General features: G+C 44.7%; 1 protein-coding gene across 2 annotated transcripts; it reads left to right on the top strand.

The window, feature by feature from the left end:
• Window positions 1-532: 532 nt before the first annotated feature.
• Pctp (phosphatidylcholine transfer protein) lies at window positions 533-26461 on the top strand. Of its 2 annotated transcripts, XM_026407799.2 has the most exons (6): window positions 534-891; window positions 17811-17928; window positions 20542-20621; window positions 22929-23100; window positions 24138-24205; window positions 25213-26461. In XM_026407799.2, the coding sequence occupies exons 1-6, from the start codon at window positions 751-753 to the stop codon at window positions 25276-25278; spliced, it is 645 nt and encodes a 214-aa protein (XP_026263584.2). In that variant the 5' UTR covers window positions 534-750; the 3' UTR covers window positions 25279-26461. The 2 variants fall into 2 exon arrangements, with proteins under 2 accessions (XP_026263585.2, XP_026263584.2); XM_026407800.2 differs by lacking the exon at window positions 24138-24205 and having other exon boundaries at window positions 533-891.

Genomic DNA, 26461 nt, shown 5'->3' with positions numbered 1-26461 from the left:
GCAAGATGCAGAAATCTTGGGTGAATGCCATGAAGCCTTTCAGATAAAGTTTTACCCTTTGGGTTGGCAAGTAACCTTGTACATCCATTGTGGATTAGATTTCTTAACTGTTTTGTGCCACGAATTCTTTTTGGCTTTTTGTTGAATCCCATGGATCCCTTCTTGGAATAATGCTTTAAAATGCAAAACAGAAAAGAGAAGTAATATTGTAATACGGTTTAGCATCTGGCCCCTAAGATTCTTAAGCATTTCAGGTCTGCCTTTCTTGCTTCCCAAGTCTACCAGAGGGACTTTTTCGGTGTTCTTCAAGGAGGTTAGGGAACCCCACCCCCCACCCCTCGCCACGCAGGTTTGAAGGATATGGCAGAAGAGTATGGGTTGGGCTCCTGGTGAAGTGTTTTCGCATTGACATCAGTGTCTTCCTTTCTCTCACTTGTCCTTTAACTCTAAAGTCTCCGCCCGCCCCGCCCCCCCCCGCGCCCCAGTTCTTTAGCTCCTCCCTCTTTCTCAAGATCAATTCCGACTTTTCTCTAGTTATACTTTTTCCAGCCTTCCCACACCTTACCCAGTCCCGCCCACTTTAAGGGCCACCCTCTCGGGTCCTGCCCCTTTCGACCCCACCTCCTACCTAAGTCCCGCCTTTTCTGTTCCCTGCCAACCGCGCTGTGGCCACCTTGTCACCCGCCCCCCGCAGCACAAACCTAGCCTGTCCCCTGCCTGAGCTGCAGGCCTAGCTGGTCTGGCTGCCTAATGATGGCAGCTGCTGGGGGCAACTTCTCCGACGAGGAGTTCTGGGAGGTTTGCGCCCAGCTCCAACAGCCAGCAGTGGCTGGGAACTGGGAGCTGCTGCTGGAGACCTCGGGGATCAGCGTCTACCGGCTGCTGGAAGAGGTAAAGGCCAGCCCCCAGGACCTGGGGGTATCACAGGGACCCCGGAGAGCCAGGGCCATGCACCCCGCGGGAGTTGGGCGTTGCCACCGCGGACAGGTCCTTGCGGGTCCCCTGGAGCTCAGGCAGGAGCTCTGGGGCGAGTGCAGGGCGGTGCTGCCTGCAAGTGACTTTGATCTGTACAGCACTTGGGGAATTGGGAGGTCATCAAGTTCAGCCTCAGGTCAGGCCCCACTCAGGAAGCAGTTTGTTAGAAGTTAACAACAGCGTTAAAACGTGGGTGGGCTGGTTCTCCCGCCAAGCACATACTTGTAAAGGACATGGATCCCCGCTGCTTAATGGGTACCCTGGTGTGTGTGTGTGGGGGTGGTCGCCAGGGGAGTATCCCAGAGCTTGGATAAGGTGGAAAAGGGACAGGACTTTCAGGGATCACATGTGCAGAGTGCAGAGAAGGAACCTACTATATATATCTCCGGTCATATTAGTGACCTGCTTCTTTTGGCCTTTCTTAAAGTTGTACCTCATAAATTGATTGTGAAATTGCACCTAATAACTTGATTGAGGCAGAAAAATGAACCAAAAGTATAGAAGGGATGCCGTTGGTTATTAAGAAATTCTTGGGTTTTACGGGAGTGGGAGGCATTGCAACCAAGAATGTCCTCTTAGGCTTTATGTGATGGGAGCTGTATGCCATGCATGTTAAAAGTCACCCCAAGGTGTCTTAAGTAGAAACGAAATATTCCTGGGAGAGAACCAGGATATTATAGGGCTTGAGCAGGGAGGATCTCTAACTCTCCCCTGGTCAATCTTAGGCTCACAGGTTAAAGAAATAGACCTGGGTTGTGAGTGGGGCAGCTTCCCAAGGGGACCAGCCAAGTTCATGGCAGAAATGGGATTGGAGGGTTCCTGATGTTGGCACTATTGAACCTGTGGTAGCTTTTAAAGCAATATTATATTTATGAAATATTTATATTTTAGTGTACGGTAAATTTAACATTTTCACATTTGAAACAGAAAGCAGACATTAGCAGTAGTTAGGATTTGCTCATCTGTTGGACAGGAATGAAGAGGTTCAAATTTGTCAGATGTGTGAAAATCTTTGAGAGCTATATATAACACTACAATGCAGAGGCAAATCTCCAAATGAAAGATTAACGAGCCCCAAATTATAATATATTGCCAAGTCTGAGAAATTATAAAAATAACAGAGAATATTGGTATTATGAAGACATTCCCTCTCTTAAAACATACATATTTCCTTTGAAGATAGTTCATCCCTCCCCAGTTATCGGGGCAGTAGAATATGCTAACTAGAGCACTTACAAATTAATTGATAAGGACCTTTCATCATTCTGAATAAATTAGATACTGGAAGTGGGTGAGCCGTCACATATAATTTTTTGAATATGTTATATTTTGGTGAGCATCACTGACCTGATGAGATTCTAATATGAAATTCTACTCTAGGTCCCTGACATTTTAGGGACATTAATCTCCTGGTGATCATTATCAGCCTGGTGGTGGCTTTGTTTATATGGTTACTAAAAGCTTAGTCCTGCAGCCCTGTGTCAATCCAATAGTGAAGACATGGTTTTGAGAAAAAGGCAAAAGAAGTTTCATTGCTTTGCTAGCAAAGGAGAAACACAAGAGATTCCTGTCCTAGAGGCTGGGATTCTGACTGTTACCGTGAATAGAGGGTTATTAAAGAGGTGTATCAAGGGCTATGTTCTAGGTGTGTTCTGTCAGGGGTCATAATTCACTTGTAACCCTGAAAGATAGCAGTTTCTTAGGTCTTCTGCACCATCCCCAAGGTCTGAATGAATTCATTCCTGTGGTGTGTGTGCTTAAGGACAGATAACTCAGTCTGGGGTGGGAAGGAGATTTATCTTGCTCTGCCATGGTTAGGGAGGGAGAGAGGAGAAGATAAAGGGGATAAAAAGTGTTTATTTACAAATAAACAGCAAGTGTTATGTTAAAAGCATGAAGTAGATCCCTCTTTCAATATTTTCAGTTAAAACTTTGTAAGGTGTAAAGCATTCCTACCAGGTCTTTTGTATTTTCCCAACCTGTCCTCAAAGGCATCCAGGGGAAGACCTGTCCCTGTGCTGCATTTGTGTCTCCATGAGGATGGCAGCAACTCATTCAGCAAACTCTGAAAGCCCACTGTGACCAGGGCCATTGGTTGTAAAAATTTGAATGAGAGGATTTCAGTCTAGAGCAGGAAAAATTATTTTCTAATGAAACTTAAACACCTCAGTGTGCAAACGGACATGTTTTCAGAATAAATCCCTCTAGCTTCTTCCTGATGATTCCATTTCCCCTACCAGCCAGATCAAGACATTTGCCAAGTTTTGTTCAACTTTCAGACATACCTGGCATCTGACCCATTTTCTTCTCTTTACCTTTGACACTCTGGGTTCTTAGCACCTGTCACTTAGAATTGCAATGACAGGGTTCCTACCCTGGATCCTATACGGCAAGTACCTGAAGGAAAGGCTATGATCTTATCTCCACCTCTTCAATGGCACTAATGATTGCAATATTCACCCTTGCCATTATAATGGCCAATCCAAGCACTGAATGCTTTGCAGGTACTGACTTACTTCATCCTTACACATCAACTCCATGATCAGGCACAGTGATTGTCACATCTTTACCCATATGGAAATGAGTGCATGGATTGATTAGTCAAGACTCACATTGATTAGTCAAGACTTGAACTGGGATCAGAATCAATCTTCTGACTTTAGATTTGTGTCTTAAATACTGTGCTTCTCTGAACAGAGGACAAAAGATGCCTGGGGGTATGTTGTCTCAACTCACCTTTCCAGCTCTATCTCATTCCATGCACTTGCACCAACCTCTGTTTATACACACAGGAAATTAAGGCTAAAGGAAGATCAGTGGCATATCCAGGGACATGTCCGAGAAGTGGTAGACCAGGAACTTAGATCAAGTCCTTCTGCCCATGAAGCCACTATACCCCCACCCCTGCCCCCATGCCACACACACTCTTTGCCCAGTAAAAAGCTTCCCCAGTGTGTGGAATGGGCTAGGAGAAGTAGGTTCCTCATTATTAGAGGCATTCAAGAGAGTCTGAAGACCATTTGTTTACATAATTCATTCAGTCTTTGTGGCAGGACTGCAGGAGATTAAATGGAATACTATGGAGTTAAGATAAGGTTGCTTCCCTGAAGAATCTAGTGTCTCAGTTATGGGGAAGTTAGAAGCATTGGTTGCACCAATGGATCTTTATGAACCTGTTACCTGCTGGATATGTGTTGTTCCCCCAAAATGAGACAATGCAAGAATATTCAGAATATTTACAGTAAACAGGGATGAGAGGTGGGAGGGAAAGGGAGGGAGAAGGGAAATTGCATGGAAATGGAAGGCGATCCTCAGGGTTATACAAAATGTCATATAAGAGGTAAGGAAGGGTAAGTCAAGAGAATACAAATGGAAGACATGATTTACAGTAGAAGGGGTAGAGAGAGAAAAGGGGAGGGGAGGGGGGATAGTAGACAATAGGACAGACAGCAGAATACATCAGACACTAGAAAGGCAATATGTCAATCAATGGAAGGGTAACTGATGTGATACAGCAATTTGTATACGGGGTAAAAGCGGGAGTTCATAATCCACTTGAATCAAACCGTGTAATATGATGTATTAAGAACTATGTAATGTTATGAACGACCAATAAAAAAAAAAGTATTAAAAATATTTTAAAAATTCAAAAAAAAAAAAGAAGCAAAGTGATCAAGTTGTGAGAACTTAACCCAATTGGTGGATTAATCCACTCCTGTAGATTACCTGGGTGGTAACTGTAGGCAGGTAGGGTGTAGCTGAAGAAAAGTAGGTCCCTGGGAGGCCTTTGGGCCTTGTATTTTGTCTCTGGTATAAGTTGAGCTTTGTCTCTGCTTCCTAGTTGCTGTGTGCTGAGCTACTTTTCTCTGTCACACCCCTCTGCCATGATGTTCTGCCTCACTTGGGCCCAGAGCTATGAAGTCAGCTGATCATGTACTGAGATTCTGAAACTATGAGCCCAAATTAACTTCTCCTCTTCTAAATTGTTCTTGTTGGGTATTTTAGTCACAGTGTTGAAAAGTTGACGGAAACAAGACCTGGTTGTGCTCAGCATGTGTGGCAGGAAGGTGGCTATTGCTGTCCTTTCGTTTGGCCTCAGGGGCACTTAACCACTGAGTCACATTCCCAGCCCTGTTTTGTATTTTATCAGTATCAGAGGTGACTAACCCAAGACAGGCCAAGTAGCTCCTTGGAGCTCTTTATAACAGGTCTTGAAACAAGGATGAAGAAAACCAACACTGATCATGTCTAAAGGAGGCTGTAACCACGTTCCACCAATGTGTTTGGAAAAGACTGAAATAAACACAAAGGCACTTGAAAGAGTTTTCAGCGTAACAAACAAATCATATTATTAATTTAAAAAACAAGGTTGTGTCCTTTTTGTAGCAGACACAAATGAATCTAAATCTTGTTCCTGGACAAATGAGTACTTTTGATGTATTTTTTTTCTCCTATTAAATCCCAACATTTAGACTTAGGTTCTTCTAAACCATTCAGTTTAACATCACCATCCTTTTCTTTTTCCCTTCTTTTCTTACTCAATTTCTTCCTTTTTCCTCTTCTTTCTTCCCCATGTTGTAAGGGTGATAACGTACCTTGACATGATATAGCAATTTATAAACCCAACCACATGTCATTTATCCCTGGATACCTAGATCTGGAAGTTAGGCAAGGATGACTTGGTTTCTTTCTTTCTCTTCTTTTCTTTTCTTTTCTTTTCTTTTCTTTTCTTTTCTTTTCTTTCTTCTTTTCTTTTCTCTTTTCTTCTTCTTCTTCTTCTTCTTCTTCTTCTTCTTCTTCTTCTTCTTCTTCTGGTACTGGGGATTGAACTCAGGGGTATTCGACCACTGAGCCACATCCCCAGCCCTATTTTGTATTTTATTTACAGACAGGGTCTCACTGAGTTGATTAGCATCTCACTAAGTTGCTGAGGCTAGCTTTGAACTCATTATCTTTCTGCCTCAGCCTCCTAAGCCGCTGAGATTACAGGCATGCGCGATACAGACCAGCTTGGTTTCTTATTTTTAAAATGGAAATAAGACCCCAAAGTTGTTAGGTGAGCCCCCAAACCCCTCCTAGCTAGTAACTAGCATGTGCCAGTCTACTTTGATAAGCAGAACCAGTCCAGAACCAAGCCATGTGGTATCAGGGGAAAGAACATGGATTTTTGGAGTCAGATGGCTCTGGTCTAAAATCTCAACTCCACTCTGTTCATTGGCTCATTCAGGAGATAATTATCCCCTGCTTCCCAAGGGCTGGAGCCTCAGCAGACATGGGTGAGGGGTGAACAAGGGAGACGGGCATGTTGCTTCAATGAATAGGCCTCGTAAACACGAATCATTCATTGGTGATAATAACTCTCATAGGAGAAAAAAAAATGTTGGTTCACAAAGATGCTAAGAAGCAAATCAAGTGGGATAAAAGGGTGGAGAGGAGCATGGCAGGGGCAGCCAGGGGTGATGTGACACCCTTCAGATAGTGGAGTCTGGAAAACTTCTCCGGGGTGCCACATTCGGGTGGAGACGGAAGGGAAGCAAGAGATTAAATCATGCAAATATCTGGAGGAGAAACCTACAAGAGTGTGTTTTAAAGCTCAAGTCCATTAGAATTACTTGGGGAACTTTAAAAAATGACACTAGGGACTCAGATTTAACTGTCCTGGGCTGGGGCTTGGGTGGTCCTTTTTAAAATCTCCCCTTTCATATAAGGGCTGGTTATCTGTTCTTTGTGTATGTTTGAGATTCTTCATAGTAAAATGTTATTATAAGAAAATGTTAAAAGTTTCCCAGGAAACTCAGACTAGCCCACTGGCTTGTAGATCCCTGGAGCAGAGGGAACACTGAGTGCTGGCCTCTGAGCCAGGCTCTGATTGAATTCTCCGCAAAGAACCAGAAGCGTGACAGAACTGATGGTGGCTAAGGCTGACAGTGGCCAGGACACAGGCCCCACTTGCTCCCTAGGAGGGGTCTATTACTTTTTTCTTTTTTTAATCTAAGCTTCTCATTTGTAAAATGAGGCTAATACCTTTCAGGATTGTTGCGAGGACTAAATGCAATGACGTGGTTCCCAAAACCTGAGTGTCCATCTGAATCACCTACAGTCTGTTAATATTCATAGTTAATTCTCACTCCCAGAGTTTCTGATTCTGTTAATGGTATGGGAGCATGAGAGTTGCTTCTCTCTCTCTCTCTCTTTCTCTTTTTTGCACTGTATTTCTAACCAGTTTGTGAAGGATGCTGAAGCAGCTGGTCCACGGACCATACTTTGAGAACCCCTGATGAATGAGGAGCATCTATCATGGTACCTGAGGGGGTTCTGACTGAGAGGTAAAGTCAGAGGCAGAAGAGCCCCCTAGAGTCAGAAGCCACGGAAACAGAAAGGGGGGTAGTGAGAAACAAAAGAATAGCTTTTAATTCTTTTGAGTATAGACCGAGGAGGAGTGGGATAGCTGGGTCAAATGGTAGCTCCTCTATTCCAGGGTTTCTGAGGATTCTCCACACTGCTTTCCAGAGAGGTCGCACTAATTTGCAGTCCCACCAGCAATGTATGAGTGTGTCTTTTATCCCACACCCTCCCTAACACTTACTGTATTCTTGATAACTGCCATTTTGACTGGCATGTGATGAAATCAGTCTTGATTTGCGTTTCTCTAATTACTAGAGATGTTGAACATTTTTTCATATATTTGTTGATCAAATGTATATTTCTTCTGAGAAGTGACTGTTTAGCTCCTTAGTCCATTTATTGATTTTTTTGTGTGTGTGTGTGTCTGAGAAGAAGCTTTTTAGTTTAAATCCATTCCATTTATTAAATAAAAACACCATACTACAGTGACTCAGCCACTTCAATGTTTGTAGTAGCACAATTCATAATTGCTAAACTGTGGAAGCAACCCAGATGCCCTTCAATAAATGAATAAATAATAAAGAAGTTGTGGAACGTATACACAATGGAATATTACTCAGTACTAAAAGAGAAAAAGATTATGGCATTCGAAGGTAAATGGATGGAGTTGGAGAATATCATGCTAAGCGAAGTAAGCCAATCTCAAAAAACCAGGGGCCAAATGTTTTCTCTGATAAGTGGATACATATTGGGGGGTGAGGCATGGGATAAGTGGAGGAACTTTGGATGGAGCAAAAGGGAGGTGGGAAGGGGGAAAGAGGTAGGAAAGTTGGTGGAATGAGACTGACATCATTACCCTAGGTACATGTATGATTGCACGAATGATGTGACTCTACCTCATGCACAACCAGAGAAGTGAAAAAATTCTGCTCCATTCGTGTACAATGAATCGAAGAGCTTCCTACTGTCATGCAGAACTGATTAGAACTAATCATAATAATAAAAAAGAATAGCTTAGACAGTGTCAGTGTCCATTGTAAGACTCAGAGGCGCTCCCTGATTTTTAGATGAATGGCCACTTGGAAGCAAACATGATCCTCAAAGCAAAGAGGAGAAACTCTCCTGGAAGAGTACCATGGGCCATTTAGGAATGCTTTCCCTGTGATCTGCAGGAGTTTTGGGCTGCATCATGATGGCCACAGCCAGGCCAAATGCCCATAGAATGTGCATAGGCATGTCGAGGGTTCCAGCTTCCATTTAGATAACTAAATATTGGGCTGCAAAGATCTAGCTGATGGCTGACTTAGTAAGTGTTTAACTCTAAATTCCTAGCACAGTCATTTAATTAATTAATTTAATAAGTTCTAAATGTGTTCCTTGTGCCTTGGTCCTTGGATAGGGCCCTCATTGAAAATCTGGGTGAGTAGCAAACAGAACTTTCCCAGGAACTGTTCTCTCTTGTGCTGTTGACCTGTTAGCCTACTCGAAGTCCAGTCTAATTGGGAAAAAGCTACATTCATTCAGGAGGGATGAGGACAGTTTGACAGTAGGAGGGGACCATAGATTCAACTCACTGAGAACAGAGAAGAAGCTTCTACGAGTGTCCCCCACCATCTTTGCCCCCATGGAGGAGAATCTAGTTTGCATTATGAACTTCTTTTACTTCAGGATCAACGGACCTATTCTGTTCCCTTCTACCTTTCTGGTTACCACTGTGATTGAAAGGACAAAGACTAAACTCAGGACACTTATTGAGCCGTATTTTACCAGTGGGCAGGGCCACCGTGTCTGAAAGCTAGATATCCACTGTGACTTTCTTCTACATCCTGCAGGAGACCAAGGCAAGTTCTCCCTTCTCTTCTGTCTCCCATGAGCATACCCCTGTGTAGATATGCAAGCAGCTGGGTTCTCTCGTCTCCTCACTTCCCTGTCAGGGTGATCACATGGGTGTGAGCACAAGAATGCAGGGGAGAGAGTGCTCTGTCTGTAGGGGCAGGTCAAGCTTTGCTCTCTTACCTCACCTTTCACTAGATCCCTGCCTGGAGATTTTATCATTAGCGAATAATAATGTGAAACTGAAATTTCACTCAGGCTTAGAAAATGTGGAGAAGAGATATGAGTAGTAGTGAAGGATTTGGACATTCTGGATCCTGGGATAGCACCATACCCATACCTGGGATGAACCAAGGGTGAATTGGGGCAATCAATGCCTGTTAAGGTAGCTGGCACGAATATCCATGAGAGACAGAGCTCTGAATTCAAGCAGAGGTTTATTGACAGAATATCTGCCAGGCTGCCCTTCTGCAAGGCTCAGCAGCCTGATTGGAAAAAAAAAAAAAAAAAAAAAAAAAAAAAAAAAAAAAAAAAAAAAAAACCCTTAACATATAGTCATACAATGGAGTAGTTAAAAAAAATAACCCATCTGGTCCTGTTATTATATTGGATGTCTTTGATGTGGTTTTGGTAGTTAGGGACTTTGGGGGGGGGCAGGTCTAATGGGAAGATCAGGCCTGGGTGGGTGCTGATTTTCAAAATGGGGTTACTTTGGCCTGAGGATCTAACAATGGCCACATAGAGGTTCTTATCTCTGTAAATTTGCCATTTCTGGACATTTCCCAGAATATCTTAGGGTTTTGTCCGAAAAGTAAGGAAACATTTCACACAATAATATGAAGTATGGTCCCTACTTCAAATTATCATGTTAATTAAGTGGAATAATAATTTACGTAAAGCACTCAGGTCGGTGCCTGGCATTCATAAGTACTCGATCAATATTAGCTATCATTATTATTCCACTAGCTATATGCATATGCAGCTCTTCAGGTTTAACCTATCATCTTTTCTTAGATGGTTTTCATACCATCTGCGTCTTTTAAGTGCCACAGGTGGCCAGCTTGCAGAGTGCACCCAGGAGACTTCCTGTCTCCCCGAGGAGTGCAAAGGAGCACTTCCATGTGAGACAAAGCAAAGTCCATGCACACTCAAGGGCACACTCACAGGCTTAAAGAAATGTGACTCCTCAGGGGTCCTCAAGACTCCTGTAAATATGGGTGGACACCATGAATTCTCCAGGTCAGGTGAGGACGGATGTGGTGGGGAGCCAGCACTCACAGGAGATCCTCCCAAGTGGGGATTGCAAAGGTCGCTTGCAAAAATTTTGTTAAGACATGACAGCTTTTTTTCAGAATTTATTCTCTTTAGGACAAATAAGTGTACTAGCACCAATATTTTTCAAAATACTTTATGAATGCAATTGACAATGAATTGCACAACTTAAAAAATGTATTAGAATCACCATTGCTAAGAAAAACAATGGCTTGATATTTAGACTAGATAGCCAGAATCACACAACTTAAAAATTAGCGGTGGCACATACCTATGATTTCAGTGACTTCAGAGGCTAAGGCCTCAGGAGGATTGCAAGTTTTTGTAGCTTAAATTGCAGCCTCAGCAATTTAGCAAGTCCCTAAGGACTTTATGAGACCCTGTCTCAAAATAAAAAACATTAAAAAGTCGGCGGGGCCGGGGGTGCTGGGATGTGGCTCAGTTATTAAGTGACCTTAGATTCAATCCCATTACAAAAACAAAACAAAATGATATCAGTAGCAAACTTCCTAGTCAGGTGCCCCATCCCTGGCCTCCATTTTTTAATTTATAAAGTGGAGCTAAGGATGTTCACTTCACAGGATTACTTTGAGTCTTCTTCATTACCATGCACAGTGCCTGGCTTAGAGCAGGTACATCATAGATGTTTATTTCCCTAAAAATGTGGATTATGTTATGGTTCTGAATGCTCAGTTCTTTAATCTGGAAAAAAGGAGATCATCATCTCTACATGTTCCCCATTCCAGACCTTTAGATGTCTCTAGTCTCATCATTTCACGAAAGAGAAACTCTTTTTAAATTTTTAAAAATATTTTATTTGTTCTAATTTGTTAGACATGATAGTAGAAAGCATTTTGAGACATCATACATAGATGGAGTATAATTTCTCATTCTTCTGGTTGTACATGATGTAGAATCCAACCAATCATACGGTTATATAGGTACATGGAGTAATAATGTCTGAATCATTTTACTATCCTGCCTACCCCCATACTCTTTCCCCTCCCTTCATTCCCCTCTACCTAATCTAAAATAACTCTATTTTTCCCTAGTAACTCTGTTCTTCCCTAACCAAAGGGAAAACATTCAGCCTTTGGTTCTTTGGGATTGGCTTATTTCACTTAGCATAATATTCTCCAGCCCCATTCATTTACTGGCAAATGCCATTATTTCCTAGTTCTTTAAAGCTGAGTAATATTCCATTGTGTGTGTATATATATATCACACTTTCTTTATCCATTCGTCTGTTGAAGGGCACCTGGGTTGATTCCATAGTTTAGCTATTGTGCATTGAGCTGCTATGAACATTGATGTGCCTAAGATTCTTGTTAAAACTCACTTTGTAGGTGCGTAGGGAGAACTTGGACCCTACCTGCACTGACTTCAAGCCTGTTGTAACCATCAGGTTCTCTTCGGGGGCTACAGGGTTTATGAGAAGACTCTTAGAAATAATAGATGGAAAAACTTGGCACAGGACCTCGTCCGTATTCACCCTGACTCCACGGCTGCCCTTCCTCAGGACTTTGTTGGAGCCTCCAGAAGCAGCATCTGGGTATTTCTTCTGGACAAGTGCACCAGGCTGAGGGGTGTGTCTCCATGCAGGGCCATCCTGGGTGGTCTGGAGCTGGAGAGCAGCTTCCAGAAGCAGAGGGACCGCTGACTCTTGGCCAGTCAGTGACATCTTTGACTAAGTGATCCATGGCCCCTTCCTTCTCCATGAGCCTAAGTGATGGTCCTTGTCACCTTAATCCTCAGTGAGTGATTTGGAGGAAACATGCAGAGCCAGTAGAGATAAATCAGGAGACATGGTGAAGAGTGGAAGGGGGCCGGTGTCAGACTCACTTTCTCTTTCAGTCTGTCCCAGTGCCAGCTGTTGGACTCAAGGCAAAAATTGAGCTTCTCTGAGCTTCATTTCCTCTCATAAAGGTGGAGACAACCTAGCTTCTACATCGATGTCAACGATTATGTGAGATAATGAAGATGAAATCGTTTGGAAACAGAACCTGGCTGTAAAAAAAAATTTACTAGGATCATTGAAGGAATTCTTGGCATGTGAACGTGATTGAAAAACTTCAAATATAAAATACTGTAACTGTGCTGGGGGTGGTGGTGGTGCACACCTATAATCCTAGTGGCTCAGGAGGCTGAGGCAGAAGGATTGCAAGTTCAAGGCCAGCCTCAGCAATTTAGTGAGGCTCTAAGCAACTCAGTTAGACCCTGTCTCAAAACAAAAGTAAACAGAGCTTGGGAAGTCGCTCAATGGTACTGCCCCTGGGTTAAATTCCCAGTTTTTTTTTTTTTTTTGTGTGTGTGTGTTTATGAATCAATATGTATATATATATATATATATATATATATATATATTCATTTCATGACTTATATAATGATTGCTGACAAACCACCAAGAGAAACACATTCTGAGCTGCTGCAAGGTCAAGGAAGGAATCCTGTGCCTGACTTCTCAGAGTCAAGAATATACTGGATCCCAACAAGTTGGAGTATTTTTTTTTTTTTCTTTCTGAGTTCCTTAGTGGAGGGAGATGGTATTTCCTAGGCATGTGCTCTTCTGTGTCTCTGGGCAGGAGTTACTGTCCACTACCGTGTCCATTATCTCCTGCTTCCCTTCCTCGACTTCGCCTTTTAGCAGTGCTTATGTGCTTCTGCACTGTTTTAATGAATGTGTCTATGATCATATTTCCTTGTAGATATTCATAAGACTTTACAGCACTGTTCTGTCGCTCTGCACTAGAGTAATGTTGAATAAAACCCAGTCTGGACTTAGACTTTTATTCCAAAGGATGAGTTCAAGGAGTGGGAGAAGGAAGTCTTATGATGGAAAGATCTGCAAGCACCTCTGAAATTAGACAGATGGCTCTTATAAAGAAGAGCAAAGGCTGGAAAGAGCGGTGCGTGGGGTGGTGGGATGGAAGGGTGGCGAGATGGGTAGGACTGGAGAAGCTCTACCTTGAGGCCAGCCTCTACTCAGGAGGGGCTGCTTGCTGGCTTAAGCTTAGGATGGGTCGAACTTCAGGAACCTGGGGAAAGGAGAAAAGTGCATCCAGTTTGATTGACAAGCATTCTGTTCATATTGATCAGCGGGGACAGGTAACTTAGCTAATCATTTATGAGGCAAAGAATGTGAATTTGGAGGGTCTGTTTTGGACTTCTCATAGGTCAACAGGCGGGGCATCTGTGAGCCTGATCTAAGTCATGTGGGGAAAGAGGGTTCTCTGAAGTAAACTGTTTTGCAGACCAAAAAGAATAGGGTGATCTCTTAACCTTCACTGTTTTTCAAATTCACAAACTTCAAATAAAATTCCACATTGCCAGTAAGGATCATTTGTATCAATTAGGATTGCTTTAAGTTGCAAATAATGAAAAACTGGGCAAACAATAATTTAGACAAAGAGAGGTTTTTGTTTGCTCACCTCACAAACAGTTCAGAGGTCTATCTTGCTGCTTTTGGTTTAGCCAATCAGTGATGCCATTGATTCTTTGAGTCTATCTACTCTGCTTTCTTATGTTTATTGTCTCTTGGTCACAGAAGAGTCGCTGCAGTTCCAAACATCATGTCCATGTTCAAAACAGGAAGAAGGTGTCACATGGCTACCACTACCTGCACAAGAAACTAGGGAAGTTGTGCACATTGTCATAGAAGTTCTCTTAGTACTTTACCACCTCCAAAAACCTCTTATTATTTGAAGTGTAAGAAACCAAATGGCTTATAAATAGAGTGTTAAAAAAAGTATCCAGTATGTTCTGCTCCAGATAACAATGGTTTGGGGAGAGGCTTCAAGAAAACAGGGTCTTTCGGGTAAGGTTATATGGAATCATATATTGAAAAGATAATTAGCTTGGAAAAATATCTAAAACTAATATTGTAAAAGATTTATACCTGTAATTGTAGAGGACTCTTACACATCAGTAACACAGACTTTGCCTAAATAAAGCTAACACTTATGCTTTTGCATCTTAGATCATTTGTACAAACAGTGGTCCCCAGACCTGAGGAGAGGCTCCTTTGCTCCTGGTGAAAGGACATTCTTGATAGAGATGATTTTAAAAGTTAGAAAAAGTATAAACACCCTGGAAATATTAACTCACCCTGAAATATTTTCACCTCAAGAAAACGTTCCTAATGGAAAAATTAGAAACACGAGCCCACTATTTTCTGTAAGCTCGATTATTCTGGAAACATTTATTTGCATAAAAATATATGGCAACGGAAGTATCTTTAGAGAATGATTGATTTTTGTGCGAACGGTCCATAGCCTCCACATAATATCAAATCACAAATAAAAAAGAAAAAACACTGTTTGTATCATGTGATTTGTATTTGGTCAGTTGAAAAATTATTTATTCACTTTTAAAAATATTGTATGTTCAACAGCATCAGTAGGCATTTATGGCTTCTGGGGTTATGTGTCACTTTCCAAAAATCTTTATAAGATCTTCAAATTTTCCTCTCATGAATTATTTTATAATAATTTTAAAATCCACTTTATTTTTTCAAAAGATGAAATAAAAATGAGGATGTTGGTGGAGATGTCATTTAGGAAAAATGATAAGCGAGAAAGTGCTGGGGCCCAGGGAGGTGGCAGCTGGCTGCTGGCCGGGAGGAGAATGTTGCATTGATGGACCAGGAAAGGTGTCACGCAGCATATTGTTCCTCTGCCGTTCTGTCATTCCCCAGTTTGCCACCAAGGGATCCTTAAAAGGAAGCTGTCACAATAGTTCATTTTTCTGTGTTCTCAGAAGTCACGTTCGCTCCATTTTTCTCTTCCTCGGGGGCTTTCTGTTCTCCTTGGTGACATAGCGGGCGGGGACTGAGGTCGTGGAGCCTGCCGCACACACAGGAAGGGAAGGGACCCGTTGAAGGGAAACGTTTGTCTCCATGCCTGCAGATATCAGAGTGAAGTCGTGTCAGCCTGCGCAGTTTGGTGTCTTGACCTGCAAGAGTCCCTTTTGCTCTCAGATGGTGTAGACAGTGAGACTCCAGTGTTCCCTTTTTGTACGGGGGGAATTGAACTCAGGGGCACTCAACCGCTGAGTCACATCCCCAGCCCCCTTTTTGTATTTTATCAGAGACAGGGTCTCACTGAGTTGCTGAGGGTCTTGCTGAGGCTGGCTTTGAAACTCTCAATCCTCCTGCCTCCGCCTCCAGAGCTGCTGGGATTACAGGCGGGGGGGCCAATGCACCCTGCTGAGACCCTGGTATTCTTGACCTGTGTTTTGTCAAAGCCTCTGGATAAAACATGCGGATGGGTGTCTAGGTGTGAGTAGGTGTTCACCCTCACCGTTATGTGTGTGTGTGTGTGGGAGGGGCGTGGATGGGTGGATGTGCATGCGTGTTGCGCAGAGGAGCAAATGGGAGAAGATGTTTCTCCTGAGGCCTTTCATCGGACTGTTCCTTGAGTCAGGGCATTGTTGCTGTGGGATGTAAGGGCTTCAGATATTTGTGTTTGTCATTTTCTTGATGGAAACTGTTGGTATAAAGCCATATACTCATAGAGCTGTAAGGTTCTTTGGGATTCTTCTTGAATTTTACTTTGCATGTCTTGCCAGGTACTTTCACATATATCTGAGATTTCTAAACTGGGAGGTGTTTAGTTCTGGGTTATGCCACCTGAGCTGGAAATCTGTAAAGCTTTAGGATCTCTAGAAGATTTGCTGTATTTATCCCTTGACTTCATATAAGCCCCTGGTATTGTGTTAAGGAGATGGCTGCATTCATGAATGCTTAGCATGTCCTTAGCACTTGGAAATAAGAGCTTACCTTAGAGCTTCATTTTGACTCATTTCTTTGCCTGTGATTGTGTTGAAATTAATCTGAACCATTTATGAACTATTAACAAGTGAGCCTTACGGTCAGATGAAGGTCAAGAATTGTAAGCTGCTGTTGTTCAGAGTGAAATGTGTCAACTCGAGCCCAGAACCCTCGCAGAGGACGATGCGACTTAAAGTGAAAATTAGGGAACACTTATGTTTTACTTGGAATTTAGAATTTTTTTGTGTGTGTGGTGCTGGGGATCAAACCTAGGGCCTTATACATGAGAGGCAAGCACCCTACCAACTAGACTATGTACCCAGCCTTAGAAATGGTCTTTTTTTTTTTTTTTTTTTAACAAAAGGAACGAGTAAGATTTGAAGTAGATGTTTCTTCCCCTTTTCAGTCCTTTATATACAATCAAAAAGAAGCAGTTGTTGAAAAATTATGTCTTGGGATTGATTTTGAAAATGTGCTAGGTCTGGGACTGGGGTTGTGGCTCAGTGGTAGAGCACTTGTCTGGCATGTGTGATGCCCTGGATTCAATCCTCAGCACCACATATAAATAAATAAATAAATAGTCCATTAATGGCTTCAAAAATGTGCTAGGTTTTATTGTGTCCCATGGTGCTTATCCATGTGGCCCTGATAGTTCGCTCCATCACTGCTGTTACCTCCCAGTTCAAATTGCCCTCATCTCTTACCTGGAGCGTATTTACTGGTCTTTAAAGCAATCTCATTGTTCTTTTATGTTCTATTTTCTCTTAATTAGCAAGAATTTAGAACAGTAATTAGATATGGTCATTTCTAACCTGTATTTCTAATTAGATCTGGTCATTCCCCTGTCTAAAGGTAACCATTCATTTTCTACACCCCTTACGAAGTCCTTTGGAGTACACCCCACAACTCCCCTCCACTCTTCTCCCCTCTCCTCTACTCCCCTTCCCTCTACTTTTCCCTTTCCTTCTCCATCTCCTCTCCTCCCCCCCTCCCCTCATTTCCTCTTCACTTTCTTTCTTCTTTCTCTTTTTCCTGGTACTGGGGATTGAACCCATGGGTTCTCCACCACTGGACCATATCCCCAGCCCGTTTTGTTTTTCATTTTGAGACAGGATCTTAAATTGCCCAGGTTGGCCTTGAACTTGCAACCCTGTTGCCTCAACCTCCCAAGAAGCTGCGATTCCCTCACAACTTTTCTAACCTTAGCTTCTATCACTCTTTTCCTAGAGTTCTTCAGACCCTAAGCTCTGTAAGCCTGCCAGCCCATCAATTTGAAGGCCTTCCTCCCACCAGGAATGGGCCCCTTCCCCCATGGCCAGCTACTTCTAACACTGAGAGCAAGATGTGCAGTTTACATAACCCCTTCACAAGGCCTTGCTCGGCCACCTGACAACAGACTGAGCACCAGGGCCCCACTTACCACATAGCCTTTGTATATCCTACTTAAATGTCCTGGCTAGCAATGACACCGATTCCCACCAATAGTGCTCATCATGTGTCACCAAGACCCCAGAGGAGGTTGGTGCCTGATGTGGCATGAAGCCCATCCACCGCTGGAACCCAGCCTTTTCTCAACATTGGTACCAACAGCTTGTTTCTACCTGTTCTGTCCTTACAGAGTACTTGGCTTTATAAGTATAAAATCTTTGGTGTTCTGAAGGATTGCTCCCCAGCTCTACTCACAGAAGTCTTTATGGACCTAGGCTACAGAAAACAGTGGGACCAGTATGTTAGCGGTGAGTGATGCCTACTTTAAGTTATTAGAATGTAGAATCTATTCTCTCTCTCTCTTTTTTTTTTTCCTGGGTTGTAGAAACGAACAGGTTTGATTTCTACTGTGCTTTGCTTCCTTTTAAATTTTGGCACAAAAGTCTTTTAAAGGTGGGCCTGAAAGCTACTCTTTCTATCCCTCGCCCTTGCTCCTGACAGAGTTTGGGGTTCACTCTGTGGTTGACTCCCTGGGCTGCTTTGCTCTGCCTGTTAGGTTGTGTAACTGTCCCATGTATCTAAGTGGCCCAGAGAGGCGCCTTGGAGGGCATGGGGTCCTGGTTTTGTTAGAGCGGTTGAATAGAAGATTTCTACACAGGTGAGAATATATACACCTGAGGAGGTCAGAGAGCAAGGGGTGGAGAGGTGTGGGGCATTCTAGGTCCAGGAAGAGCACATGTCAGGTCAGAATAGCATGAAGCAGCATGTTCAGAAGCCACTAGCACCTGGTGCAGTGGGTTCATTAGAACAGCAGACCCTGCCCAGACTCTACTACTACTGCTGAGTATAGCATGGCTCCCAGCACCCTGGGCCAGTAGAGGGTCCAGATCCCCAAGGGCCCAGCAGGACTACAGGGCCACATTGCTGAGTTTTTTGCCCTGTTGAGATGCAGAGTTATGAAAAGCATTAACCATGGGATCCATCTGCCACTCAGAGCCAGGAGTGGCCTTTGCTGTTGTAGTGTAATAGGCCTACAGAGCTAGCCAAGAGCATGAAGTCTCCAGCCAGGACTCCTGGTGGCAAGTAACAAAAAGGCCAACTACAGACAGTGTAAAAAAAGAGAGAGGAATTTTTTTGGTTTATGGTGCTAAAAAGCTCCAGGCTTTGTAGCTTCGAGGACGGCTGCTTTGGAGAACTTCAGTCATTTTATCAGAATGTTTCCTTCTCCCTCTCTAGTTCATGTTTGCCTGTGTGTTGATCCTAGTTCTCAGGCAGATTCTCTGGTCATGGTGAAAATGTCTTCCAGAGGTCTAGGCTTCTCTCCTTGTGGTGTAATAACCCCAGAGGAGAGAGAATTCCACTTTCTTAGGACAGAAGCCACAGTGCCAGCACTGGCCATCAGCAGCTGAGCGTCAAGCACCTGCTCACGTCCTGTGGATATTCATCATAAAATGAAAATTCAGTGTTTTTAGACCGCCTTTCTATTTAAGGGGCATTGTGATCTCCCTATCCTAGTCAGCACGTTGACACTCTGCCCTAGGGGTCCCGCCTCCCAGCAGCCACGATGCAGCCATGTGATACAGACTCTGCCAACGAGACGTACTTGTTGATTTAGTTTGGCAAGGAACCAAGTGAGGAAGCAGGCAGCAGGAAAAATCTATGCCTTTTCAGTGACAGCCAAGACACCTGACACCTAAGAGCCTCTGACACCTGCTACCCACCTAGCATCACAGCCTGTGCGATAGTGGTGGGTCCAGTAGAAGGAGCAGTTGGCCTTGATTGAATAATCCTGGGGTCCTAAATGCCACTCTGGTCCTCCTGGATATAGTATGAGCACCTGAAAGTCTTACTGAACCCCTTCGGGCCTAAACTTGCTCCAGTGGCAAGGTACTGAACCTGCCGGAACTAAGACCCTGGCCAGGTATGCCCTGGGGTTACCTCTTATCCATGTTCCCAGCCCTGAAGCTACTACAGAATAAATCCTGCTTAAAACCCACAGTAGAGGAGTAGGGACAGGTGATTGAAACCCCGGAAGATGGTGGAGATGCTGGTTTGAGAAAGAGGACCAAGGCTGAGTGTGCAAAAACAACACCCCTCCCTTCCTTCCAGGATCCCCTGCAACTTCCTGCGGCATTAGTGAGCTGGCAAGCCCCAGAATCCAGGGTGTGCTTCTAATAGGTTCCTTTCACCAGCTCACCCTGCCCGCTCAGCCTCTCCTCCAGGGCTGTCTTGGGCTCTTCCTCAGCCTCAGGGGCTCTTTCTCTAGGTGGGGAGCTAGAACCCCCTGCACAGCCTGGGTGGAGGGGCATGTGCCATCTGCTCTGTGCTTTCTGCCTCCCACAGTAGCAGGAGGAGAGAATTAGGTTGCTGCAGCAGAGTGTAAAGAAATATGGGGGAGAAGCGGGAAACCTAGAATAAACACTGTTTGGCCACTTTCTGGCTGTTTAGGGGGACACTGTGGAACTTTCATGTCCCACCTGCGCCTGCTGCATTGGGTGACCCCTCAGCCCCAGCCAAGCTGTTGTCAAGCTAGCTTAAAGAGGAAGAAAGGACTCCAAGGCGAAGATCTTGGTGCTCTAGTGACATCTGGTGGTTACCCCGATCTGAAAACCGATCCCATTTTCTTTCTGGATACCTGATTCTGTTCCATCGTTCCCTCTGCCAGAAGGTCGTTGGTGCTGTAAGATGAATGAGGTGTGTGGGTCTCTTTCTGTGTTACTGATTTTTTTTAACCCTCTAGACTGTCCCTGGGCAGCAAGCTTTCAGTGGGAATGAATCTCCTCGTTTTTTTTTTTTTTTGTTGTTTTAATTCTACACCTTAGGAGTTAGTGGTGCATCTACACGACGAAGCCACCTAGGCATTTTATTACTTGAAACCAAAGAAGTTTCCAGATGCATTAACGTCTTCTGTTCTCCCTTAGAACTCTATGAAAAGGAATGCGATGGAGAGACCTTGGTGTACTGGCAAGTGGCGTACCCCTTCCCCATGTACAACAGAGACGTATCCTTTTACAGGGCGCTCGGTTCCTTACCCCCCTTCGTGTGTCTGCACCCTTGGCTTGTGTGCTGGGGACTGGGGCTAATTTTTCCATTCGGTGCAAACAGCATCGTCTTTGAGTCTCACGGGTACATCTGCTGGAGCTGCTGCTTTTTCTTGTGGCTTTCAGAGACCTCAGGGTGTGATTTCTAGGCCTGACCGCACAATTACACGTCTGTGATTGTGGGCACGGGAGGGCAGCTTATGCTTTCCAGGGATGTTGTAGAGGGCTGGACATTGCTGAGCCACAGGACTGGGGGTCTGGAAGGAACGCTGTATAAAGAGTGCTAACCCAGCCCCCTGGATTTAATGGAGGAGGAGGTGGGACCCAGAGAGCTGAGCTGACGGAGGTGCTGGGACTCAGGCTCTGCGTTTCCAACTCTCCCTGTTCTGCTGTCCTGCTCAGTTGACCCCACCATGACACCGCCTGGCTGTTGGCTCTGGACACTTAGGGACATGCTTCTTCCCCTAAATATCCTTGTTTATGAAATGCAGCAATTGCAAAATGAGGGGAGTTTGTCTGGCATCTCGAGGGTGTAAGAAGCCACCTCAGGGCCAGCCTGTGGCAGAGGCAAGCTTGGTGTGTAGGATCATCTGTGCGCGGGGGCAGTGATCTTGCCTACGGGTCAGTCTTACCTCTCTGACCTCACCGTGACACTTTAGATGGTATTCTCAACAGTGGACACGTGGAGCTCCTGGAAGAAGTCTTTTTCCAGTGACTTTCCAATGCCACATAACCCCACAATGAGACTTTGTAAATGTCTATATGTTTCCCTGGTTTGGGTTGTAAAATTTTTCGAGAACAGAGAACTGTGCTGTGGAGAGCATTCCCTGGTTTGCTGGGTGAGCTTAGGAAAAGCCCTTTACTTCTCTGGGCCTCAGTGAACGGCTGGTCACAGGTCGTATTGGCATGCTGGAGCTGGATTTCAATCAATCTTATCAAGGTAGTTTTTCTCAGTGAGGTGTCAGATGCCATCTGTTCCACAGCTGAGAAAGTCGTGGAGAGAGCAAAACAATATTTTTTGGGAGGAAAAAAATAAAAGGCTTGGAAGAAAGCCAGAGCCAGGTACAGCCATCTCTCCTGGAAACACCAATGTGCATCGCTGCTTGGTACCTAGGGAGTGGGGACCATGCATGGTCCAACGAGAGGGCCTGGGTGCCACAGAGGTGCGGAGGTGGCATGGGGCAAGGCAGGTGTGCTTAGTAAATGCAATAGTGCTGATTGCCGGGGGCTTTTAATTCTTTCTGGTTTGACACCCTCAATTCTGTTATTTCAAAGTAGAGTTAACTCATTCAAGATCGGAGGCCCATCCGGCGTTGAGATTCTGAAGAGGTGCTGGAACAAGATCTGAGAGCAGGTTCAGATCCTGTCACTCCAGCCGGACTGTGGGACCTTGGACCATGCCTTCACCTCTCTGAGTCTCAGTTTTGTAAACTATAATACAGGGATCCTCATGCCACATACTCCCAGAGTCTTTGTGAGGTCACCCTTGATGTGGCATATGTAGAATACGTGATGTTTGTGACATTCTACCATATACGTGGACTACGTGATGTTTATTACAGGAAGCCGTGAGGTTCGTTTCTTAGGATGTAATTACCTTCCCTGGAATAGGGCCAGAGACCGAGTGGTTGTTCTACCAATGTTTATGGGGATGAATGCATTGGATATTCAGGACATCTACCTATTAAATATCACATATTCTAATGTCTTCTTATGGCCACTATTTTTAACACTACTTGAGGTCTTCTATGCATAGAGATCTGTAATTGGAGCTTGGATGAGAACAGAAAAAGGAATGATACCATTGTTTATAGAGTGCTTATTCTGCTCCGGGTTTTCTCTGATGCCCCCACCAAGCCTAACTGGTGGGCAATACCACTCCTTTTTCCCCCTAAATACAGAAACTAAGTTTCAGAGAGGTTGAATAAGTTACCTGGGAGCACACAGCTGATCAGTGACCAATCCTCTGCCCTCTCCTAGTGCCTTCTAGGAGAAAGGAGAAATTGATTCCTGGTGTCTTTAAAAGCACCTTGGAGTTATTCACAGGAAGGTAATGCATGCTCTCAAATGGGAATCCTATGTGGCATGAGATACAATCTTGCAGCACAGGTAGGGAGACAGGGCAGGTAAGTGAGGAACCGGAAGGGAGTGAGCACCCGGTGGAAGGCACAGAATCACGTCCCCGTCCCCTCGCTCCCAGGTTGGGGAGCTCTCCTCCTGCCTGTCTGAACCCTGGCGTTGATGTGGTGCCTTGACGGTGGATGCAGTATGTCTACATCCGGCAGCTCAGGGAGCTGGATTTGGAAGGGCGGAAGATCTACGTGATCCTGGCCAAGAGCACCTCCAGCAGTCAGTTTCCGGAAAGGTCTGGTGTGATCCGGGTGAGCCAGTACCAGCAGAGCCTAGCAATCGAGAGCGATGGCAAAGGGGGGAGCAGAGGTAAAACCCGGACCGCCCTCATGAAGGCTGGGTGGTGGACAGGTGCATGAAGCTTGTCCCTAGAGGTCAGAGGATGGGCACAGGAGCAGAGCAGACCAGGGCCAAGGCTTGGCTAGAGCATGTGGTGGGTGTTGAGACCTGACCCGACTCATTCTTCGCTGTCCCTATGAGATCAGAACACTAAAATAAACCAGAAGGTTCAGAAATTCCCCATAGGCTGATCCTGGGAATGCATATGCTGGGCCTGGAACTGAGCAAGAGGACTGACAGAAAGGTTTTGGAGAATGTGACTCCTGCTCAGCACAAGCCCAGCAACTCAGCACCTGCCCCCCCCCCACCACCCCCAGGGAAGAGCCCACAGAGAGGGTCACAGACACCTGCCGTCCTGAAGGAACGTGGCCTGTGTCTCTGGCAAAATCTGAGCAGTGCTTCTAATGCTTGTTAGATTTGTCACCTAACTTTCCTGAATCTTCATTTCATCATTTCTGAAATGGGGTTAATTTTGTCAGTTTCTTGGGGCTGTTAGGGTAATTAAACAAGAGATTATATCCAAATGTCTATCACTTGCTGGGTGTTTAATAAATAGAAGCAAAACACGCCTGTGGCTATGTTTTCAAAAAATGCTTCTAGCCGGGAGCCTACTATAATCCCAGCGGCTCTGGAGGCTGAGGCAGGAGGATCGCAAGTTCAAAGCCAGCCTCAGCAAAAGCGAGACACTAAGCAACTCTGTGAGACCCTGTCTCTAAATAAAATACAAAATTGGGCTGGGGATGTGGCTCAGTGGTTAAGTGCCCCTGAGTTCAATCCCCAGGAATGACCCTCACCCCCTCACCCCCCAACCACGCCCCCCACCAAAAAAGTGATTTTATATAGAAATGCCTCAAGGCAGGTTGGTGGAGAGAAGTCCATGGCAATTTGATGCCTCGTCTGCTCTCTCTGGGCCTGGACACGAAGATGTGAGCTCTGCAGGGTCTCCTTGCTGTATTTTTCCAGTGTCTCCCTCACTTTCTGAATTGTGCTTTCTTTTCCCCCTCTAGTTTTCATGTACTACTTCGATAACCCGGGAGGCCTAATTCCGTCTTGGCTCATTAACTGGGCAGCCAGGGTGAGTTCCCAGGAGACTGGAGGGGGAAGTGTGTTTGACAAATGTTGACTGAGCGCACGGAGCTGTCAGGCTGAAGAGACACATTGTCTCAGGCGTAACGAGGCTCTTTTATGAAGACCTTGGTTCAGTGACTCCCGATAGGCTTGAAATTGCCAGTAACCGGGACACAGGCTGGGACAGAAGACAAAGAACTGGGAGCTTGGAATGCTGTGTGGCCCCAGACCCTGCCAGGATCACATTCTGGAACCTCTGGACAAAGACTGCCGCTTCCAGGAACAATGGTGCTTTGGGACCTAGTATCTGCTTATGAAGGGTAGACAAGTCTTGGAGATGACCAGAGGTGACCAGGCCTGAAAGACACCGGCGGTTTGGTCATTGGTGCTATTTTTAAAATTTTTTTTTTTTTTCTGTGAGGGGAGGGAGAAAAGCCACCTTTGGAGTCCAATAGTTGTGATTTTGAATCTTGGCTTTGCTATTGACTGTCTTATTTTATTTATAAAATCTGTGAATTTGTTCCTTTTTTAAAACTGGAGATGCATATTCCTTACCCACGGAGCAGATGATGGTCGAGAAAAGTCTTGCACAATTCCCAACACTAACAAAACAGCACGTCCTGCCCTCAGACCCCAGAGCCTGACTGTTTTCGAATACTATGACGCAAGTCCTTTCCCTGACTCCTTTGGAAGAGTCCGATGGCCTCTCCCAATTCCATTTCCTGGGTTTTCTTTCTTCTTTTCAAGAAATGATGATTTTTTTTTTTTTTATTAGCAAAAGTCCAAATGTAAGGCTGTGTCTTCTAACAGTGGTTTCTATCATCTAGTTTTATCTGTGCTCTGGGTCTGGCCTTTCGCCATTATCCGTGACAACGCTGGGCTCACACCGGAGCGGGGGGCCTTATTGTCTTTTGTTAGGCTCTTTGCCACCTTAGTTCACCTTTTGCCACATCTCAAAGAACCTTGCTTGATCACCAGAAAGACGTGGAAATGACCATCTCTTTTCCCTTGCAGAATGGAGTTCCCAGCTTCTTGAAAGACCTGGAAGAAGCCTATCACAAGTACCCCAAGAAAAAATAAAAGAGAATTGGGACCCTTACGCTTGCATGCAGATTGACGTCTCTGCGGGTGCCACCACCTTCTGATGCTCAGCCTTCCTGTCAAATTTCCGCCTTCAGTGGTCTGCACGCCCTGCCTGACGTCTGGCTCCCTGGCCTGCTTCCTTTCCCACTCCTCCCAGCTCAGGCGGCTGCCTCCTTCTACCACTGAATGGGGGACAGATTAGGGAAACCTTTGCTTGTTTATTTTTTTTTTTTTAAGGGAAGTCCTCCGTAGGGAACACAGCATTCCATTGTGCCATTGTAGGGGGGATGGGTGGGTAAAGACAACAGAACGTCAGAATGATCCTTCTTGGCAAGCTGGCCCTTTCCCAGAACTGCTGTCTTACAACCCAGGAAGGGCAGCTGGAAGTCACCCTGTGTTCCGAGCTGATCTTTTCCTCTGTGCCAGACTGGATACACTGATAGGCATGGGTCGTATGCTTTGTTGACTTGATTGGCGTGGGGTTCTTGGTGATAATCCTCTAAGTCTTTCTCTGCCCCTACTTGTGAGTGGCCATGGCTGTTGTGATACCACAGCACTTTGAGAAGCTTTTGCAAGCCTGACTGGACACATAATGTGATGACCACTTCCCCCCCCTCATTGTTCCTATTTGAGTTTCCCTCCTTCTTTCCCATACGCCGCTGGGAATAGGCTGCCTTTACCTTTTAGCTCTGCATTTTCCTGGAAATAGAGATATCAAGATGGCCGTTAGCAAAAGCAAATATGCTTCGTGCCTAGCACTCTGCTAATTTACCTTGCTGTGCAATAAAATAAATTTCCCTCCTAGAATGTCTGGAGACTTTGAAGTGACAATAATAGTTTACAACCAGGTAAAAATGAATTAGCATCCGGGTTGACTCTGTAACTTTTTTCTCAGGAATTCTATCTAAGTTTTCTGCCTCTTCTACCACCAAAGGGACTTTAAGAGTCCTGTTTTCTCTGGAATTTTGGTAGGGTAAGATATGCTGTGGCTAAAGACACAGCACTGATATTCTCAGGGAAAAAAAATTTAATTACTAGGTGTGATGGTCCGAACCTTGGACATAGAAATTCAGGATATAAAGCCAGAGGACGGGATTTGTTAAAATGGAATTCCTCAGTTTGTATGCTTTCTCTCTGGGAAGAAAAGTGTATGAATAAATATAGAGTTGCTTATACTTGT

This window comes from Urocitellus parryii, chromosome 7 (assembly GCF_045843805.1).
Source record: "Urocitellus parryii isolate mUroPar1 chromosome 7, mUroPar1.hap1, whole genome shotgun sequence".
NCBI classification, from domain to species: Eukaryota; Metazoa; Chordata; class Mammalia; order Rodentia; family Sciuridae; genus Urocitellus; species Urocitellus parryii.
The sequence above is the reverse complement of the archived record's forward strand: the minus strand, read 5'-3'. Positions and strand labels throughout refer to the sequence as shown.

What these genes read in the sequence shown, in the direction of transcription:
- Pctp (XM_026407799.2), top strand. Translation starts at nt 751, where the DNA reads ATGATGGCAGCTGCTGGGGGCAACTTCTCCGACGAGGAGTTCTGGGAG. An exon ending in TCTACCGGCTGCTGGAAGAG is followed by an intron (nt 892 to 17,810) that starts GTAAAGGCCAGC and finishes CTGTCCTTACAG; the next exon opens with AGTACTTGGCTTTATAAGTA. An exon ending in TGGCAAAGGGGGGAGCAGAG is followed by an intron (nt 23,101 to 24,137) that starts GTAAAACCCGGA and finishes TTCCCCCTCTAG; the next exon opens with TTTTCATGTACTACTTCGAT.